This window comes from Falco peregrinus, chromosome 5, assembly GCF_023634155.1.
Source record: "Falco peregrinus isolate bFalPer1 chromosome 5, bFalPer1.pri, whole genome shotgun sequence".
Taxonomy (NCBI): Eukaryota; Metazoa; Chordata; class Aves; order Falconiformes; family Falconidae; genus Falco; species Falco peregrinus.
This window is the reverse complement of record NC_073725.1, coordinates 34,834,320-34,856,391: the sequence shown is the minus strand read 5'-3', so window position 1 is coordinate 34,856,391 and position 22,072 is coordinate 34,834,320. Positions and strand designations below refer to the sequence as shown.

Below are 22,072 nucleotides of genomic sequence, written 5' to 3'. Positions count from 1 at the left end.
GTCTTGCTAATATTCTTTGCAAAACACACTTCATCATTCAACACACCCTGTACAGGTTCAGAACATAGAGGTATATGCATGTGTGGCATAATTGATTGTTTCTGTTTGAATTAATCGTGAACAAAACCCTATGAGCAAACTCGGATTAGTTAACTTGAAAGCTGTTTCTAGTATTTTAACTGTTAACTACTATCTCCTGTGATGGGATCCTTATCAGCACCACATTTTGAAAGGAAAAAGCATCCCATTTCACACATTTCCTACAGTGACGATTAATTATGGAAGCTGCTGCCTCAAGTTTGAACATTATTATTGACAATAGGCCATATTTCATAGTGTCAGCAAAACCTTTTTTTTTTAAAAAAAAAAAGCTACTGCTGATGTTCAGCGCATAGTTTTATTGGTTATAGAGGAGCAATTCTACATCACCAGCTTCGTGGTGCCACCGACTCTAGCCCTGTACCCTCCAGGCCCAAGCAATCGCAGTATTTATAACCAGATCGGTCTCTGACCCAGATACAGTACTGATTATTGAAGCTTCCATTTGGCAAGAGTAATTCTGACCTACTGTGCTAATAATTTTGCTGATGGGAACTAATTAACAACGAGACAGTCTACACACTCTTTTTAACCTAGCTGTTAACAAGCTCATAATGAAACTTCAATCAAGTCACACTGTGCACTGGGTAAATAAACACACACACATGTGTATGAACCCTGAAATGATGGCTATAGTGCTGTGTAATCAGTGAAGGTAAAAGCAAACATGCTAAAATACAGACTAGTGTCCTGTGTTTATGTATGTCTCAGCACTGACCAAGATAAGGACAAGAAATTGAAGTGGCTGTATTTTTACCTCCAGGGTATTTCATACAGGTCAATTCAGGACAATCCAACAGACACTCGAATCTCACAGCTATGTAAGTAAAGCCCTTCTCTGCAATAGTGCATCAGTGCTAGGAGAAACACACACTGAACTTCATCTAATTAAGTAAAAAAAATAAAATAAATTAATAAAGGCTTATGAAGAGTTGTGAATACTCTCATGTTAGGACATAGCTGGTCTCATACAACTCTGAAACAATGTTAGTGTCACTGTGCTAATCCACCAAAAGGCATAACAGCCATGGTTAGGCCTTTAGAACAGAGCTAAATTAAACAAACAAAAGAAAAAAAAAATCCAGTTGTGTCAGACTGAAATAAAAGAGAAAGGGGGCGGAGGACCATATGTGCTAAAAAACATGCCATTCTATACAATATTCTAAGTAAATAGTAAATTCCTGTACACATATATCACAAGTAATGCACCAATGCAATCAAGGTCAACAGTGAAAGCAGAAGAGAACAAAATCACTGTGTTAATCATCTCCTAAAACAATTAAAGATTCAGGATAATCAAACAGAAAATAATCTTCATGGATTAAATCAATATATGTTGAAGCAAAGCATGTGGATCGATTGCTCTTAATTTCTCTTTGATCGTTTTGTGCTTCAGCATAGAAGCAGTATTTAACGCCACTTGAATGTGGCAGGTTCTGCAACAGCAATAACTCTTAGGAAAATAGCCAGTATGAATTAATCTAAATATCACATTTTAACTGATCAATATCTACCAATTTTCCCTAAAGATATTAATGATGTATACTAAAGGTCCCACAAAACTTTATGATAAAACTAAACAACTAAACATCTTCTGTGAAAACTGAAGACAAGCCTGAAACTTTTATTTTGCTCTGTCTAGTACTTACAGTCTAGATGACACTCTAACTGTTCTTCTACACCATTGCTTTGCCTCCACCAGACTCACTAATACCAGAGTTAGACTCTTCGTTACATCATGTACTTTTACCTCTGAAAAAGAACACTAGACTTAAACAATCTTAAATCAGGCTCTCTGACCTTTTCTGATTACTAGTGCCCATTCAACCTTTTCAAGATGAATGGTGGATGTCTTTGCCCAAGACAGTTTATTCAGAAATCACAGTATTTCCTATAAGTTAGATAAATTGAGCGGTCACTTAACAGGGAGAAAGGCCAACATCAATTGCAGCAAAGGTCACTCAGTTCAGTTATCATGCACTGTATTAAATTGTAATCAGATCTGAACAGCATTTCATCAATAACCCATCCAACTGGAATGACTATGAATGTTAGGAACCATCCACCCACCCAATGGTGGGTGCAGAGCAATTAGGGAACTAGTGTGTCTCTGCAAGGTGGTAATAGCAAAGGCCATCGCATAAACACCTCAAGGGAACAAAGGTTCTCATCCACCAGTTTGCAGAAAATGGAGGGGAACAGAAGGACACTAATAAGCTGATGCTATACAGTATAATCTCTTTCATAGTACTATAAACAGCATCCTATACGCTACAGCCTAAAAGCACAAACTCTTTTCCGTGAACCCTGGGCTTGAATCTTTGCATCACATGTTTTTGGGTGCTCTTGCGGTCACTTCGGGAATACGCTGTTCTTCCCAGCACTCCAAAGTCACTGGTCAGTTCTACTGACTGCTTTAATAATGAGGAAGATGCCATAGAAGAAACATTTACTGGATTTTTTTTAAAAAAGAGATACAAATACTACCCAACATGTGATGCAGAAAACAATTTCAATATTATTTTGATCCAGTTACTACCAAACTCCTAAGTGTAAAGAAAAACCTTTTAGTGTTTATCATAACCAAGTGTTTATATTGTTGAAAAAACATTATTTCATTATTTTAATGAAATTAAAATAGTTCAGTAACCCTAAAAATTCCCATAAATATGAAGAGTTCAAGCATGAAATATTTATGCAACATAGTAATTTCTATTACAAGGAAATGCAATACATGTAAACTGACTCCATAGAGAGTTAGAATTTTAAAGAAAAAATAGAATTAATTACTTCTACACATGCTAACCGTGCAAAATAAAAGCAAGGTCTATGCATTACAAAAAGACACATTGTGCTTTGCTTTTGTTTTGCATATAAAGTTTCAAACTGCTAACTGAAGTTACACTTACTTTTAAATAATATCTATACTTTCATATTTTCCAATAAACATAACCTAATTTTCAGACAATCCATGCTGAAAACAAATATGAAAATGAATGCCTGAGCACTTACAGATGAAATCTATACTCTCTACTCAGGAATCTGCAAACCAACAGCTGGTGTTACATCCAATCAGGAAAGACAAGCAATACCATATGGCGTATTTTTCTAATGCAGCTCAAAACACTGAATATTCAAAATACCATACTTAGGGAGAAGAAAAAGGTAGCTGAAATCCAGCCATTACTAATAATTAGTCCATTCCATCACCAATAATTAGTCTACTCTGCTCTAAATTATTTAGCTTTATTCCTAGCATCACCTCTCACCTATGATATTAAGATCTAACTATACCATTTGATAATCACATTTAAGCAGAGCAGAACTATTTATCATTAATGAATCGTTGCTTGAGAAAGGTCGCCCAAAATAACAGAAAGAAAGGCTCATATAAACTCCATGTTTTATATTTAAGATGATTTAGAATCACTTAATTAGTTAGGGGGTTTCTCATTATATGAAAAAAATGTTATTTCTAAACACCAGGAACAAGACTAGAGGGTATCATTTAAAGTTATGCTTCCAAGCGGGGAGAGCCAGCCACCATTCTCCTCTGGGAAAGAGCAGCAGAAGCTTTGAAGAAAGATGGATTACTTTAGGACATATGAAAACTGGCAATATAACTGTCTCTTTTTCCTTCCAATTTACACTCAAAATCTATGCTGATGAAATTAAGGCTTATACTTGAAAGCATCATGGTATTAGAAAGGAAACACTCAGAAAAAATACAGGTGTGATCAGCAAAATGTTAGTTTTCCTGTTACCTAGAAATTTTGTTTGTAACAAAGCACAAAATGCAAACTTTTAACTGGCAGGAAGGAAAGTTGTTCTACACTTTAAGAGAAGAAGCCACCTCTGATTGACAGAGATATGTATTTATAGAGATCATGATTCTGTATCTATATTCTGAGATGCAGTTTTAACAACCTGTCACTGAATCCACTGAATTAATGGCAGATTACTCTGATACAAAGAGAATATATTGTATGAAAACATAGTTTCACTTATAACCAACTGTGGTATTAACAGCTTTAACATATATACTTCTCAAAAAAAAAAAAAAGCAAAACCTAACAAATCTCTTTAGCAGTTAAGAATTTAGCATAAACAAATACATAATGTTTAACATGCAATTATCAGAATTTTTCAAGAATGAAGAATGTATGTTTTAGAGTGTTTGTCTCATGAAAATAGTTATCTACAAGCAGTAAAAATACTATGCAACATGTAACTAAGTTGAAAACCCACATGGAAGAATCTCCATGTTCAATACATTTAAAGCAAAATAAAGACTTGTTTCCTTATTTGTTCTCAGATGCTCACCTTGTCTTACATAAGGTTAACTAGAAATTAGTTGAGATTCTCTTGAAAACTCATAAAGTGCTCTCATAACAAGTAGATTAAAAATGAATTTTTCATAAATGAGGACTTCTCAAATGAAATCAAAACTGAAGCACAACAATCCAAAGTGACAGCGGTGCTAGCTGTATTTCACAGCAACATTTACTGCTCCCAAAAGCACTCTGTAAAGCAACTTCACTGTGCAGGGTGAACCCATCTGTCCCATTATTAGTCCATAGCTAAGAATGAAACAGAAACTCCAAACCTTCAGTTTGACTTTACTGATTAAATACTGTGTCTAAGGCCATCTGCTAAGTTACAATAATATGTCAAGATGTCAGAAATTCTGACACTGAGAAACAGAAAGCAAAGACCTTTCAGTGACAAAACCCACATTATGTAATTCTGTAGCATCACTATAATTATGTAGGTATTTCCAAGAGTCTACTTATACTTAATCACCACAAAGTATTTAAGACTGTTCTAAAACACAGAAGCACCAGGCCATGCTGGTGAAATGTGTTCTTATAAGCACATCAGTAATAATAAAATAGACTCTAATAATTTTCAAGCTGAGAAACTCTTAATTCCACTGGCCGAAGAAGAAATATTGCATTCCAAAATGCCTTACCAAATTTCTTCTTTGGAAACAAATTACAAAAATCTTGTTAGCTACTGTAAATAGATGGATGACATTGAAACTGCAGTCTTAAAGGTGAAAGAATGGTCATACATTCATGTCATATTTTACTTGATCTTCTATCCCCACAGTAGAAAGATTGTTTAGCTTCCTTTATTGTACTGAAAAGCTATGTAAAAACACTAAATTGGAAAAATAAAATCTTAAAACTTAACAAAAACAAAGACTAACCAAAGTTATCAAAAAACAATCCTTTGATTACTAATTCATCAAACTGTATGTGCATGCTTAACCTTTAAAATTAGAATGGGCATTGCTTTTATGCTGCCAGGAACAATTTCTGCATCTTTACCAGCACTGAAGATTGATGCACTATTATCAAGGCAGATAAAAGCAGAAGCTTGGGATCATACCGAATTGCCTCCTTCACAAGCGGCTATCATGAAGTAAAATTCAGTTTGAAAGCTTTTGCATTAAGTAGGTTTTAAAACAATTCATTCTCATTTTGAAACTTTTCTTGAGACCAGTAATTTTTAAACACACATGACATTCTTGGCTTTGAAAATGGAATAGCAATGAAAGGACTGTTTAAATACTAAGTTGTTACCAACAGCCAGGCCAAGGGTACTCATCTACCAGATTTCAAAATGACAGGTATTATACTTTAAAAGTTTAACTCAAATTTCTTTGCAATCACAAGGAGCCTTTTTGCCTGTACTGCACTGAAATTTAAAATTATTTTTTCTACATAACCAAAGGACCTCAGAGGTGGCAAAACCCACATGACTTATGTAGCACTTTTTATTACTTCAATTCCGTAGAAGGCAATGGTCTTGGTAATTGCAAAAATTAGACAGAAATTTGTTGTGCACATAAACAACTCCTAAATAAGATCTTGAACTATCAACTACCAATGTACAGTAACAATAGGAACTAACAAAAATCTACATTAAATCTTCCCCATCACCCAAAGAATACATCCTTCATTACAACTGAAAAATTAAAGGATGACAAAATAACCTATGGTAATTGAAAATTCACATATCCATGTTTATCAGGTTCGGCTTGATAAAACTATGTTGGCATTACACTCAATCAATTCTAACAGGCGCCTGTATTTCTGAAGGATACGCAAGTAACCATTTTTAAAAATTCTTCCAAAACAAGAGGAAACTAAGTGCCACCTAACTCTATTTCATCTTCTGGTTTTCATTCCTTTTAATTCAAGGGATTAGGTGTTATTCCCTAACTAAAGCATAAAGGCTAATAAGTTCGAGACATGATTTATACTTTTTGTTTTGAAAGTAGGGTTTAACATGGCTAGCTAAACACAAGACAGTCAACACCGGGCATTACATATATTGCATCAATGAAGGCAACTAAGGCAAACTCCTTTAAAGGAAATTGAAAAGAAAATGAAAGTTCATGAGCTTCTGGAAAGCTACTCTACAGGTCACTTTTGCAGTTAGGTGTAATTCCAATGACACAGGAAGGAAGAAAATTCCGAGGATGCTTCCATGATGGGAAAAGCCCCATCACTGTGATCTATATTAAACTGATACAACAGAAATCTCAGTGTACTGAGCTGCACAAAATGTTTTTAAGAAGAAAGTGATACTACAAGATACATATTAAAGAAGAAAGATCAATTTTCAGCATAAAATATAAATTAAACTGAAAAAAACCCACCTAGAAACTTCTCAGGGATAATATTTACCCCTTTCTATCCACTAAACATGAAGCTGCATTTATAATTTTTTAATCTCAAGTCTCCATTGTCCAGTTAAAAAATACTAGTTAAATATCTTCTCTGTAAACACCTAAAATTATGTTGTGGCAAAATACTGCTGGCTTTTCTACCTTGGGATTCTTATATTCCAGAATTGATGTTGAGCACTTATTGAAGCATTACCTTGAGTCATAGGAACTAAATGCATATAAAGTTGGACCCAGAAATTTTGTTTTCTCAATGGAAAAAAATCCCACAGAAATATACCGTTATTACAATCTGTATAGTGACAATACAGTTGCATTAAACTTCCTGCTAGAAAGATTCAGTATTGCCTCTCTCTCAATCACGACAAAAAGGGAAAAAACACAGAATTATTAGATTAATTAGGAAAAAAACCCAAAAAATCCTGTTAATAGATTGTATAGCTGTGTCATATTTTCCTTATTAAGCTTACACTAAAAGTTTCTCACCTCATGAAGTGAGGAAAAAGGTGCGACCTCTTAATGTCACATATTTGATGATATCATGAGCACTGCATGTGACAAGGTGGCTTGTAGCCTGGGAAGTGGAATACAGCAAACCACTGACAGCTTTATCAGTTTCCTAATCTGGGATTCCAGGTCATCTCTGAGGCTGCAGGCTCTAAAGAAACAGCAGTAAATGTCTTCTGAAGCACCGAATGTCTCTACGGAGTACAGATGAATATTCAAACAAGTTTTTCATTGCCATCATGGTGTGACAGTCAGGATTTATAACTTTACAGATCTAGAATACCATTAACAGAAGCACCAAAATGGTTCAGGCTTTGTCTTCTAATTTCAATTCACCTTTGATAAAAACTCTTAGATGTTGACAGCATGAGATAAATAAGACTGTCTTTGTGTATCTCTTATTTTTCTCTTTAGAAGTGCATTAATACAAAACCACAAAAAGGTGAACCACTCTTTCTTGTTGCAGGTAGGGGGCTATGGCAGTAAGAGCATGCTTCTCTAGGATACTAAGCCGTTATTGAACAGGCAGCTAACGCAGACCCAGGTTATGTGAACAAACATCTCATACAGCATCCATTAGCCTACTGAGACAGAAAAAAAGGTAGGATATGGAAAAGCTGATACAAATCGTATAAGAAACTGGGATGGGGACCTAAAAACTCTCATTTTTACAAAAAAGGAAAAAAAATATAGACAACAGATTTCAAAACTCATTAAACCCTCTATTTTAAAAAAACTTACTGCATTTTAAAGTAGTCTGAATGATTCATTTCTCATCTGACTATCTATACTGCACCCAGAATTCAGAACATGCAAGAAAACATTGCACATCATAGCAAACTGATAGTATATCACTATGTGGCAGCTTAGTTATCAGAAGAAAACCCACTCCACTTGAATAACATGGGTTTGTGGCGCGCATGTGTGTGTGTGTGTCTGTGTGTGTGTGTTTTCTTCCTTAAAATAGGTTCCCGACAATCTTCGTAACTTTATTAAATACATTATTAACAGTCAACTTAGTAGCTGGAAAGTATGTGTATTTGGGCAATGATCACATCTCAGAAGGAAGTAATTCTCAACCTGAAATGGAAGATAAAAGTCACATTAAACCAACTAGAGTAACAGTTATGTAAATGGCAGATATTGTGCTGCTTGGCGCAACACTAATAGGTTGATTTATCAAGAAAGATTAGAGTTCACTAAGCACAGTTCAGCTAAGTGATAGCTGAGGGGCATGACAACTGATAAATACTCTTCTTGAATAATCTAGTCACGAAGGGAAAAAGGATTACAGAAAAGGCAAACTAGCTATAAAATAGTGCGACATGAAGACAATAGTGTAGTCTTTCAATTACAGTGATAGAAATCCTACTGCTTAAAACATTTACAATAAATGTAAAGCAGAGCTTGGGAAAGACATGGCATATTGGGAAGAAGGAAGAGAGAAGGGGTAATTATTCAGCCTCATTAAATTTTTCATCAGAAGCAGCAAACTATCATAGTTTCAGCATTTCCTTTTTCATTAGAATGCTTTTTAATATTGACATCCAACCAATTATGTTCAAACTAATTCCCAGAATACTGTGAGAGTGTAGCTACTTTCAGAAGTTTTTCCAGATTAATGAACTGCATTATTTTTTCATTAGAAGTTGCAGTGTGCTCTGAGACATACAAAGTGGGGAACAAAAAAACCACCCTGAACAGAACATATTCTCCAAAAAGCCCTTGGCTTTCCTAATGAGTGTCTATCTTCAGGGAGCCTTCTTTATCTTTAAAAATTCAAAACCAAAACACAACGCTACTACTTCAAATGGACTCCTCCTTTATAACCAATTGCAGCAAATTAGATTAACTCTCTGTTAGCTGCAGACCCAGGTGAAGTGATATAACACAGAAGTAAATTTGTTTTTTTTAATTGCCATGCTGTCTTTAACATTCTACATTCTTTCATTTTCATTTTTTTTGTTTTGTTTTGTTTGATTCCCCCCAAGATGTGCCATTCATTAATGTTTCCCCTATCTAAATTAAACTACTTCAGTAATATTCTGGAAGTTAAGTAAGCCTTAGCTAATGATAACTTGTTTCTTTTTATATAGTTTCAATGAAAAAAAAGTTAACAAAAAGGCAATATATTATCTGATTTATTATACAGAAAGCAGGGCAACTCTGGTTTATGGCTTCTTAATATATTTTGTCTTTCCAAAATAACTCACTGTGGTCACATTTATATAAAAGGTGATTAATGTCCTTCTTAAATTGAAAAGAAATTGCAACACTGAAATGCCCTAGCAACTAATATAGGCATCACAAGACTGAAAAGTCAGTGTTTGCTCTTCCTTTAAATATTTTAACTAAGTTACACCTTTTCTTCATTTCAAGTTCTCCTTAAATCCGTATTTTAAGAAATGCTGCCTCTAGAAGTGCTACTCATCACTCTCAGGGGATTACATACAGACTGGATTCCATTCATAGTACAGTAATAATAAACTTTCTGGATAAGTGTTTTACTTGCTGAGAAAATGTATTTAGAAAGGTACAGACGTATATTGAAGATTGCCTTTAATCCACTAAAACAGCAAGGTTATTAGTTCAGAAGATGTACATACAGCTTTTCGAAAATATATATACAGTACTTTAGAAGCAGATTTTCTACTATCATCTTTCTTACAATGGCTTACACCCAAACTAGCATCTATATATGGACAGTAACAATACATAATTTACTCTCAGAGGCACAGATTCACTGTTTCATCTGTTTCTAGTCTAACAATAATATGAAAGATTTCTCATGTATATGAACACACCTATATCCTATTTCTTAAATGAGAGTGATGAAGACATTTTTAAGCAACAAATTTTGTCATTTCAGAGACTTTTTTTCTGTTTACATGGCAGTAACTTTTAGTTCACTGAATTGTTACTTCACTTCTAGCCAGCAATCTCCTTTTATGTGTGAAGCTTCAGATAAACACCTATTTTGGAAAACCTACAACCAAAAGGTAACATCATTACTACCCAACTTTAGATTTTAGTTTTGGACTGTGAGCCTTAAAGGCTATTACTTTTGTGTTAACAGAGAAACAAAGCAGTAGAAACTATGGAGCATATATAGTTCAGGAGAAACTATGAAGCATGTAACCTAGCAAATTCAGTATTTTGAAGGGAAGCCATTTACTATATAACATCCTCAGAGCAATAAAATGAACTTCTTGCAGAGTTAGCATCATTTTCCTCTTTTTCTTACCCTATCTCAAAACTCAAGTTCCCTTATATCAATATAACAAAATCATTTAAATTTAGAGTCACTTCCATCACATATAATTGGTAATACATCTATCTGTTAAAACAGCTTTAATCTGTACTGTGGCAAAAGAACAAAGATTCAATTATAATCAGTACATCTACTCATCATCTTGATTTATTCCATAAAGCTTTTAAAGTATATTAAATACAGAGAGAAAAAAAATGAAATATTTATCACTAGCAAATATGTAAATCACCTATACAAATCTGTCATGGCATGCACTTTGCAGAGTTTCAGAGAGCTCACTCTTATGCAGCAGAGCCCATAGACTTCTCCTGCAGCTCCCTACAAAGACATGGAAGTACAGGATAGAAAATAACTTGAATTTCCTAGCTTTATGGTTGAGGCACCCAGACTATTCCCAAGGTGTTAACATTCATATATCAAGGTGAAATATGGAGAGGCACAAGTCATTCATCCATGTCAGGTTAAAGACTACAAATCTCCCTTGTATGTTCAGTCACTTTATCACTCTCCCTCCTCTTTCTTTCATTATCTTCTGCATGGCACCAAGTATGTTCTACAGGAATGAGTTGGTCTTTCCAGTTCTGCTGTCTAAAAAGCAACGCCGAGTCTGAATTTCATTTAGGGTTACAGAAAAAGGTGGTTTCAATCACAGCCTTCAGAGTAGGCCTCTTAAAAATGGCAAGCTGAGCAGCAGCAGCGAGGCTGGAATTTCTTAAAATAAGTTAGTGGTATATATAAAAAATACACTTCTGCTATTAGATGTGACCACAAATTCAAGCTGTGCTACCATTTTAGTCAAGACACTGAAGACCTAGGTAACCTACTGCTATATGTATTCTAATGTAGTGCCACTGGATCCATACAGTGTCATTCAGTAATGTTTTCAGACCATCATATATATTGTATATCACACATACAAGCATCCACACACAGATGTGTTGGAAATGTCGTACGAAAACAGCTTCCAGACAGATTCATTAAAAAACTTTGTTTTAAAAATTTTCTCAGTCCCCTGAGTTTTTCAATCTCACAATCTATTTTAAATATTTGTATTCAACAGAAAATAGCTTCTGTTTGCTTGCCCCATGCTTTCCGCGTTCGTATTCTCCACTCACATAAACTTCTTCCTTCCTATTGCCCAGATGTCCTAATCTCTTCCATTACATCCATTGCTGCTCGCATATGGCAAGTACTACAAGTACAATAAAGCATTAGTTACCTGTGATTTTTGATATAGTTTTCATACAGTTCCCAAGTCTCAAAGTTTCTTCTATTTTGTTTTTGCAGAGACCTGCAGAAAACTATACTCACATAAAAGTTTACATTTACAGAAGAGGAAACAGATTCCCAATGTCACCACTGAAAACCACTTGCAGAGCTGAGCCTAGATTCAAGATCCAGCTCCTCTACTAGCGTACAACTGGGGGTTTTTGTTGTTGTTGTTTTGTTTGGGTTTATTTAATAAGGTTTGATGTTCCTTGTTGCAAGATATAGCAGTCTTACTTATCCTAATCCAGGCATTATTTTGACTGAAAAAAATCACAAGCAGATCAAGTAAAGCAGAATAAAATGGGACAAAATTAATTACAATGTACACTTGATTCAATCAGTCAGTAGAAAACTGCAAAACAAGCAAAATTTTACGTAATGTAAGTGATCTTTTAGGACAATCAAGCTCATTCTTATCGAATTCAAAACAGGAGTTTTGCTACATGCACATAGAAGAAGGGATGACTGCCAAATACTTAGCATTTTCACATTCATGTAACACTTAAAAACATTTCTCTTACTACTGAAGACATTTTCTCCCAATGATGCATTTTAGAACTATTACACAGACAATCCTGCTTCAAAGGTTCTTCATAACACCGTTTTCTTATTAAAATAATTTTCTCCTCTATTATCCTCCAGTATGGGATCTTGATATCAACTATTTGAACTATTTCTGGCACTTGAAATTATTTGAATGTTCTTGTAGAATGTTAATAATTTATCTTTGTAAACAGCATTTTTAACAAGTCTTAATTATGTCATTTTGTATAAAGCTGTGGCACATAGGAACACCACCAATTGAAGAGAATTCAATTGTGCTAGGCACTGTACAAAGACAAGTCATTATAAAACAATCTCTCTCTGTTCTGTTCTTTATTTCTCTAATGGCTTAGTGGTAAAATAGCTATTCCCCAGCACACATAAGGAGAATTATATTATTGTTCACTAATATAAACATTTCATTTTGCATAATACAGGAGGTAGAAAGTAATAACGTATCTCATTAAGAAATTTCTCATTGGATTAGCAGATGTCATCAATCTTTAAAATGTTTAAGTATGTCTCATTACATCAGAAACCATTTCCAATTAATATCCTCAAACTCACTTCATGCAATATAAAGAGTCTACACCCTCTCTCTCTCAAAATACTTATGGAAAACTCTTACTGGTATCTGGACGTTTGAAAGCTTGCTGTGTTTCCACCAACACCATTCATTAGGAATCATAAAAGAAACCTTCACTTGGGCCAGTCAGTAAGGGTTGCATCTGATGCCACTCCTTCCCTGAATCCATGCAAATACACCCGATTTTCATTCTCTATTCCACAGACATAAAAACACTGAAACAATCTTGGCAATGCTCACGAAACACAGAAAGTGAATTCAAAAAAACAGCTACCATGGTCTACTGACAATTTCCAGAAATGTCAGCCGCACCAAAATGCACAGTGCTAATTAATGCTGAGAACGTGCTGATTGCTACAATAAATGTCTGTTGGGTTTTGTGCAAAATCCCAGACACTGATATGTTTAACACTGTGCAGCATTCATACAAAAGTGGTAAATAATGGGATTTCTAGGGGAGATTAATTTGTGCTAGTGGTAGCATAACTCCTTACATTAATTCTTGCTTCACTGAGATTTAATATCCAATTTCATACAATTATTTTAATTGTGATCATTTGGGAAAGCTTTTACCAAATAATATGATTTTTTTTAGGGTTTCTGGATTTGTTTCTCTTATCTAATTCTTCCACTATTTTAGCTACTCCATATACTTTTTTCTGCGTTGCTAGACAGAAATAGACACAAAATGAAAGTAGTAATCCATAAACAGCACCCAAGTCAATGTTACTGCTGTCTCCAACCATAGGCTCTGCCAGCCCATTGCTGCCTCTGTGGCTCCACCTGAAACAACCAGATCTTCAACTTCTTTCAGTTTGAATTTAAACATATATTTACCCACCTAAAGAACCCACCACTTTTTTTCAGCTTCACTAGTCTAAGAGAAACAGAGATTTTGACTGGACATACATCCAGAAAAGGGTCTCCCGGCCCAGTTACATGGAGAAGACCTGTTTGTGGACAGAAAACAGATCACAGAGAAATACAAGAAAAGTAAAAAAACCGCATATATAATTAAGAAATTTGTCAAGGAAGGAAATAAACAGAATAAATATAATGCATTGTCCTAAAGCCCAGAAGTTACTTTCCCAGCTACAATATATAGTTTAATGCATATTTTTTTATATACCATGTAAAATTTTACCTCAAAATATAGATTACTATTTGTCTTTCAGAATACTAGCCTTTATATTATGGGAATTGGGCTTTCTATTAAATCTAGAGTTACTATGTTAAAAGATACACACGTCTGACATCTGAACAACTGAGTGGATAAACATGATAAAAGACGACATTAAGTGGAGTTGGGAACTGTAAAGTTAAACCCTGGTCTAAAAGATTTATTAATATAACTGAATTAATCCAATGCTGGAGCAGCCAGCCTACAAAACAAAACCACCCATAGCTTTTGAGGTATTCTCTTAATCCAGCATCCATATAAAATGAGGGATTCAGCTGATCCAGTTAGCATAAACACTCCAGGGCACTTGCTGAAAAACAATGCAGACATACTCAGCTACCAGTACAACATGATCAGCTACCATTTTCCCCTTTTCTGCCAGTTTCAAAATGCTATCCTACAAGTCAACGATCAGCCCAGAGTATATTACTTGTTTATCTTAACTAAAGGCTTATAATATCACCCACACTTTTTTCTATTTTCCTATTTCAGATATCCCAAGGTAATGGCAAAAGAAAAGGGATTTCAGCAGCCAAATTTTTTTCTCAAAACATTTAAATATTTACTCTGGTTTTGTCAAATAAGCACAGATTACTAAAAAACATCTATAAATAAATTTTCTTAAAGCAACCATTTTCTGCATCTCTGCCAAATGTTTTGTTGCCAGGCTGCACTAAAAAATTTTTGCATTAGCCAAAGACTTAATACTTGCCTGGCACAATTTCTGTTGAATAAAAAAATCTGAAAGGATATTTTATAAATGAGGGCAAAGAGCAAGAGTGATGAACATACCTAATTGAAAATGAGTATTTCCTTATTCAAGTCATAGATAGACAAGCCCCATTTGACTACATAAAAGTCAGATTTAACTGAAAGACAGACAGTAAACATTGTAGTTGCTTAGATGCACATTACAGAATGCAATAGAAGTGATAAATTCTAACTCTAATTAATATGAATTTATTCAGGGCATATGTAACCAACACTTAACCACGTTCAGTCCTGGAGGATCGTTTATATTTTAAATCAATGAGGTAAGAGTAAAGCAGCTTTAGCACATTCTGCTGAAATAATTTTTATTCTTTTAAAAGCTGATTAAATGCAGCTTTTACTAATACTCCTTTTATCTTTCTGATTCTGCAATGGAAGACCTGAGATTCAAAAAGATGAATACTGAAAAATGCCTTTTACATTTACAGTTTTAAAATCTTGACCTCTCACCCTCCTTAAGGATGTGTAGGTATCAGCTCAAGTTCACCACACCATAACTAGAGCACCATTGTCCCTTGAAGAGGGGACTTGCCCTCTTTCATCATCACACATGAATTCCCCTCCTGATAATCAGGCTTCAAGTTAAAACATCTTTTCTCATTTAGTATTTTCCCTAGGTCTTCAAATCTAATCTTCTTCTTCAGATCATTTCTTCATAATCTCTTTAAAATAGGGAGTTTTCTATTTACTGACACAGGCTTATCTGCCTCCAGTCTCAAGTGGCGATTACTGCAAAAATTCTTTACTCTGGTTTTGAAAAAATAAAAATATGAAACAAACAGCAATTTTTCCACTATATGATGGAACAGCTTCAACAAACAAGCTGACACAACCTTTGAAAGGTAAGTGCTTTAATCAGCAGGCTGGTTAGGTAATTTTTCTTTCTCCCTCTTCCCTTGCGATCATTCCTGTCAGTGTGTATTTAGGCATATTTTGAAATGTCTCCTGGACTGCTGGTCCTAGCAAGGACTTCTGCCCTCCTCAGGCATTAATATGCGACATGCACACTCAGTCCTGTAAAAATAAAGACAGTCCTAGGGACATACATAGGGAGAATGAAATAAGGACATTTTATTCATTGATTTTATGTTCCTTTGCCACCAAAGGTGTTAGAAAAGGAATTTCAGATAAAGTGTTGGAAATGCTCCTCTCGTCAGTTCTGCTTGTGGCACCAAACTCTTTTTAAAATAGATTTGGGCCTTGGAATGGGTAAAAGTTTTAAAACCTGACGAGAACGCAACCGTACAGAGGTTGTTTGTTCTACTCCATGGGTAGCTGGAAACCAAGAGGTTAAAAGTCAGTGGGGCTGGGGGAGAACCAAGTTCACATCCAGCAGTAAAGAAGCATGATTTGGTTACAAGGTCCCACAATAACACCTTGAAGCAGCAAAAACAGTTTTTCATAGGCTCTTCAGGTGAAGCAGGAGGGCCTGGCACAGTCCTCTTCCCAAGACAACGGAACAAGGTAAAATCAGAGGTGATGCTGCCCGAACAAGCCAAGAAAGAGATTAAGGAGAGCTCTAGGGCTGCAAAGCTTGCCAACAGCCCTCTGGTCCCACTGGAAACCACTTGGCACAGATTCCACTCAGGGTCTCCACTACCCCAAGAGTACCTGTGATCTTTATGTTTCCTACGCCTGTATTATCGCCTTTCCTCTGATTCTCCACTGCCTCAAATGTTGAGCAAGTTATCATCTAAGGACCAATTCTCACATACTGAGACATGATATAAGCACAAAATAAAGATAATTGTAGTCTTCAAGAAACAAAGGCTTTTCCCCATCAATTTTAAAAAGGCACTGCCTACAGAAAGTCTATTTCAAATCCTATCTTTGTTAAAAAGAAGGAGAAAACATTCAACAGCAATTGTTATAGAGAAACCAAGTCTTGGTATCACACAATTGTGGATAGGTCAAATAATTCAGTGGAGCTATGCTGATCCATACTATCTGAGATATGATCAATAGTCTTTAAAACAGATAATGATGGTAAAGGCACTACCTCACAGATATTTTCTTATGACTTTTTCTGTTCTACAGATATCAATCCAATGCTGCGTCTTCCACTTCAAGAGTGTAATGTGCATTACTTCAAACTGTCAGAAGAAGAAATTTTAGAGTGTGATCAAGCCTTGCTGATTTTGTGCAGCTCTTCAGTAATTATATTAGTAACTGTAGGCAGGCATTACACCCAACACTGACAGCACATCACAGATCACTGTGTTGGTTGATTTAACCAAAAAAAATGAAGCACAGGGTAGAAAGAGGTAAAGGAGAGTTCTGACATGGCAAGAAATCCCTATGCTTAGTCAGTTGTATATAAAAATGGTGTATATATATATATATATAATGGCCTGCATCATGAAATGCCAGACCAAGAAAAATATGCATCATCTTCTTTTGGAATAGTGTATGGCAGTCTTTATTTAGGAACCAGCAGTCTTCACACTGTTCACTACAAAACTTACAGAGACATCAAAATCTTAGCCTATGGTGAGCAGTATAAACAAGATTGTAAACTGTTCTTAAATATGAAAATTTGCCTTTAAAAATAAAAGAACTTTTGTTAAATGTTATTTTCCAGTTTAACACAAGCAGTTTTTACTACATTGTGGCACAGTTTTGTGGGGTTTTTTTGTGCATATATAGAAAAATTCAATAAGGCTTTGTAAAAGTTAAGGCAGAATATGAATGCAATTTAAAATGTTTCAGGAACTCACAGAAGTTCAATGTAGCATTGCAGAACCCAAACCAAACAATTCTTCATGACAAATGAAATTGGTAGACTCAGAGAAAGGCAATTACTGATGAACAAAAAAGGTCATTCAAAAATTCTTTCAACTTCAAAAGTCCAGTGCTTGGCAGTGTATGTCCACCTCATATCAGTGGAATCACCACCCCTTAATACCACAACTTCTGCTCTCCGAGTTGCTAAAATCTGCTGTTCTCTATCTCAAATCATCAAGCAGGCAGACACCATGACTCAGCTCTGGGAATCTAGCTGTTTCATCACCCTGCAGTAAAGAGCCAGGTATCCTGCACAGACGGAGACTTTGGTTTAGTTTATGTTGAAGAAACCAGATGGCTTTCCCAGTGACCAAACAAAATGAACCAGCTGTGTATTCATAGCTGAAAAAAAATGCATACACAGGGTGTGCACGGTATGGAATGAGAACATTTGCTAAGAAACCTTATTTAAAGAATAGTAACTATGATGAACTATGTTCACCTAAATACCATTCAAAACACTGAAGGTCCCTCAAACACACCATAAGTGCAGCATAAATATGCAACAGCAAATACTCATTCTCACAAGAGATCAAAAAAGTTACAAAAGCCAAGACTTCAAAGCAGTTTCAGTTGGAGAAGTAGGAATGACTTAGTGATGGCATCCGTATCACAAGATGGTGGAGATTAGAAGGGACCTCTGGAGACCACTTAGTTCAATCTCCCTGCCCCAAGCAGGTTATTCACAACATTAGCCATGCTGAATCAAAAATAATTAAACCCCAAAATGATGAACCCGAGTATTACAAACACCTCGGATTTTTATGGTAGTGGATAGGAGGATGGTAATATACAGGAAAAGTCATGACCCCTGAGAAGTTTTCATAGGTTGGAAGTAAACAGTTGGAATTTGAATTAAAAGAATGCTCCGGCCCCACCTCCCAAAACAACAAAATTCTAAACTCCACAAAATACCAACCCCTAACAAAACAAAAAACAAAACAAACAAAAAAAGGAAACTGTACTAGATACCTCTATTGTTACCTTATAGGAGAAAGAATGCCTCAACTCAGACCTCATAACCCCTGCAGATTATTGTCAAGGGCACCCTTAAGAAAACACATTGCAGTAAACCAGTGTAGGAGATGTGGTGTAGCATACATCAAGACATTATTTCAAAAATCTTTAGAAATAAAACCCAGACACATGCAATTCATGAATAGCACTTACAAAAGCTGATGCCAGACTAAATTCAATACAAAAATAGGATGTTTCTCAAAAAATGGACATAACAGGTCCCAAAAGGCATATGAACAAGCTGGTTTTCTAGACAATCCTAGCCATGCATTCCCCTGACCCATTTCCCTCACAGAAGGAAAAGCAAAATACCATCTGAGCTGGGTGAGCTCACCACTTAGTTGCTCAGTTGTATTATTCCCTCTGGTACTTTAGCTGAACTTTATACTCCTTGTACTAGATATTCCTTCAGATCACTGACCAGTGATTCTCCTAGTTCACTTTCTAGAACCTACCACAAAAAGCAGGGGAGAAACAGCAACACCACTCAATAAACTACTAAAATAAAGGGTGTGAAGATTTCATTAGAAGCCAAACACAGATACACTGCCTTACTCACTGCATCTTGCCGTTCACTGTTTGAAAAGAGCCACTCTGACTTGTTTTTCGTCATGTCATCATCAAATCACTGATGTTATTACATTAAAAACTGTACAGTGAATATGCTTATCCTATTCCTTATTGCAGGCAAAACAGAGGAGACAGGTCACAGAAAAAAAGCTGAAGGGAAGAACTAGCTTTTCATCAAGCAACACAATTAGGTCATACCTGTTCTAAACACAAGTTTCTTAAGAGCTGTCTTTTCCAGAAAGGGAGAAAAGGGGGACAAAACAAAAGCCAACCCAGTTTCCTTCTTGCTGGTCTAACTGACATGACTTCAGAGCACGTGCACTATATGCTAAGTAAGCGGAGTTCAGTCCATATCGAATTGACAGTGCATGTTCATAACTATTAATTGAGTTGTTAATACTCTCAACCTATGTTACTATTTTAACATTTTAAAACACAGCCTATTAAATTGTTAAATGGAGACATAATAAAATACTGGAAAGTTTATTCTACTGATTCCCAGCAAATTTGGGTAAATGTAAAAGGTTGTATGAAATGCTATATTATTTCTGTGCTTTTACATAAACCTGTACATGCATTTTATCTCTTTTTAAGTGTGTGTTGAACATTTGCAAAGCAGTAATGGAACTGAAAACAATGTTTTGAATTTGTCAATGGTTCAAAAGAAAAAAAAATAAATAAAGGTCACTGTCACTGTGTGACCCATCTTTCAGTTGGAAGTGAAAGTTGCAAAGGATTTTCCTTTCTTCAGATTTCTCTTTCTAGTGCTATTGGAAAGCTTGTCTTCTTGTTTAAATGAATTTCCTTTTAATCTCCTCCCTGAGCTGCCGGATAGATGGAGCCTCTTAAAAAATTCAGGATATCACTGTAATTGTAAATTGATCTGCTTCTGTGGCAGAAGGCTGGGGCCCTCCATCCAGGAAAGAGACTGTCTTGTCCAAGTTGTTTTTCAGACAAATGATTAATTTGTATTCTCTCTTACTACTATGTTATTCTTTAATGGAAAAGCAGGTTTTATACAAAAACTACTACTTTTTGCAGTGTTTTATTCTGGCAACATACAGGGAAGAAAGCCAACTGCCAAAGCCAACATGAAATATTTACTGGCTTGAAATTTTTAAATTTCCTAAAGGAGACGTTGACTCTACTTAAATGCAAACTAAAACTGTATTAAACAACTAAAATGCACATATTCACCACTACTAAAGTTCTGAATTAATGTAATATATTAATAGACACAGGAAAATTCCCCACTGATGTTTAATGCAAAGTAAAGGTTGAAACACTGTTATGACTATGCAATCTTTAAAACAGACATGTAACTCAATAGTATCAAAGTAGAGGAAATTATCTATCTAGTGTGGTGGTGAAACCACATAGCCTATTTGCCTTTGGCTATTCGGTTATGAGATCTGGCATCACTTGGATTATTTCACCTAATCCATCATTAGCTTTCACACGTCCTATATACCGTGCAACAAACCTAAATTTAACAAACCCAACTCCCCATCAATTACCACACTGAATATATTACATGTCAGCACAGAGCACAAAGATTAGACATGAATTACATCTTTCTTTGTAAAAAGTCAATATTTTTAGAGCACTGCTAACGTTGCTGACTCCAATTGTAACAAATGTTCCTTCCCATTGAGGACAGGCACTAATGTCCTGACCTTTGCTATTTACATCCAACACAGAGCTACTAAACAAAATCAAAAATCTCACAAGACACAGAAAATACATAAGAGATCACAGTAACAGTGCCACAGAGTCACAAACATGGATTTTTTAAATTGCCGTATTTGCTTGGCTGGTGGAATCCTGGAAAATGACCCAATTTTTTTTTTCCCCTATAAAACCTGCAAGTAAACATTAGTAGTTTAGATTTAACTTTCCCCACGTACACAAAAAGGTTATTACTTACAACAAAAAATAAATAGGCTGCTGTCATATTAACATAGCATCTTTACTTACCGGTCTTCCACAAATACACCGATGAAGTTTGAAATTCACTTTGTGCGCGAGCGTCCCAGATTCCCAGCAGCAGAAGCACAAGAACTCCCACGCACCGGGCTGGCACGCCAGAAACCCCTGGACCACGGCAGAAAGCAGCGCTCCTCTCGCTCAACCCCATGCCTCCAGCAGCCTGCTGCCACCTCCAAAACCCGCAGCACGACCACAAAACCTTCTTCAAATAGTATTTCCCTTTTCAGAATTTCTTTACAGGGAGAAGGGGACTAGAAACCTCTCTGCTGCTATCATGCATGGCAGTTGAGAAGGAAAAACTGTTTAACACCAGGGAACAATAGAGTCCTCGCTTGCTCTTGCTGCTGCAGCGGCGGCGGCTACTGCTGCTAGTATGGTTGCTGCTCCACGCTCTTCCATTCAGCTGTTAGTAGCAGTTTTCCATCAGCTAAAAGCGAGACAGCTGTCCGCAGGGGGCTCCAGCTGACTGAGCAGGTTATCTTGCTCTGGGAGGCAGCAGCAGTCATTTACACCAGCTGGAGAGAGTGAGAGACAGAGAGAAACAGAGATGAGGAGTAGCACAAATAGCCCATGCTGTAATCTCAGCACCGAGACTGACTGCAAAAGGCTGGCTTCCCAGATACTCTCTCCCCGGAATATCCGAAATGATATATACTAAGAAGAAATCATCATCATCACACATGCTTCAGAAACGCAAGTCATACAAACAGAGCAATATAAATTACTTAAAAGAGCATCAGACATTTGTCCTGATAATAAGATGTACACTGCATTAACCATTTACAAACC

The 22,072-nt window shown here is 35.8% G+C and overlaps 1 protein-coding gene across 1 annotated transcript in view; it reads right to left on the bottom strand.

Annotated features, from left to right (window-relative positions):
• THSD7A (thrombospondin type 1 domain containing 7A) overlaps positions 1-22,072 on the bottom strand; it is a 287,968-nt gene that overhangs the window by 185,234 nt on the left and 80,662 nt on the right. The window contains exon 3 of the mRNA XM_055804369.1: positions 21,272-21,798. Coding sequence (XP_055660344.1) covers positions 21,272-21,431 — 160 coding nt within the window. The 5' untranslated portion in view covers positions 21,432-21,798. The remainder of the gene's footprint in view (positions 1-21,271; positions 21,799-22,072) is intronic.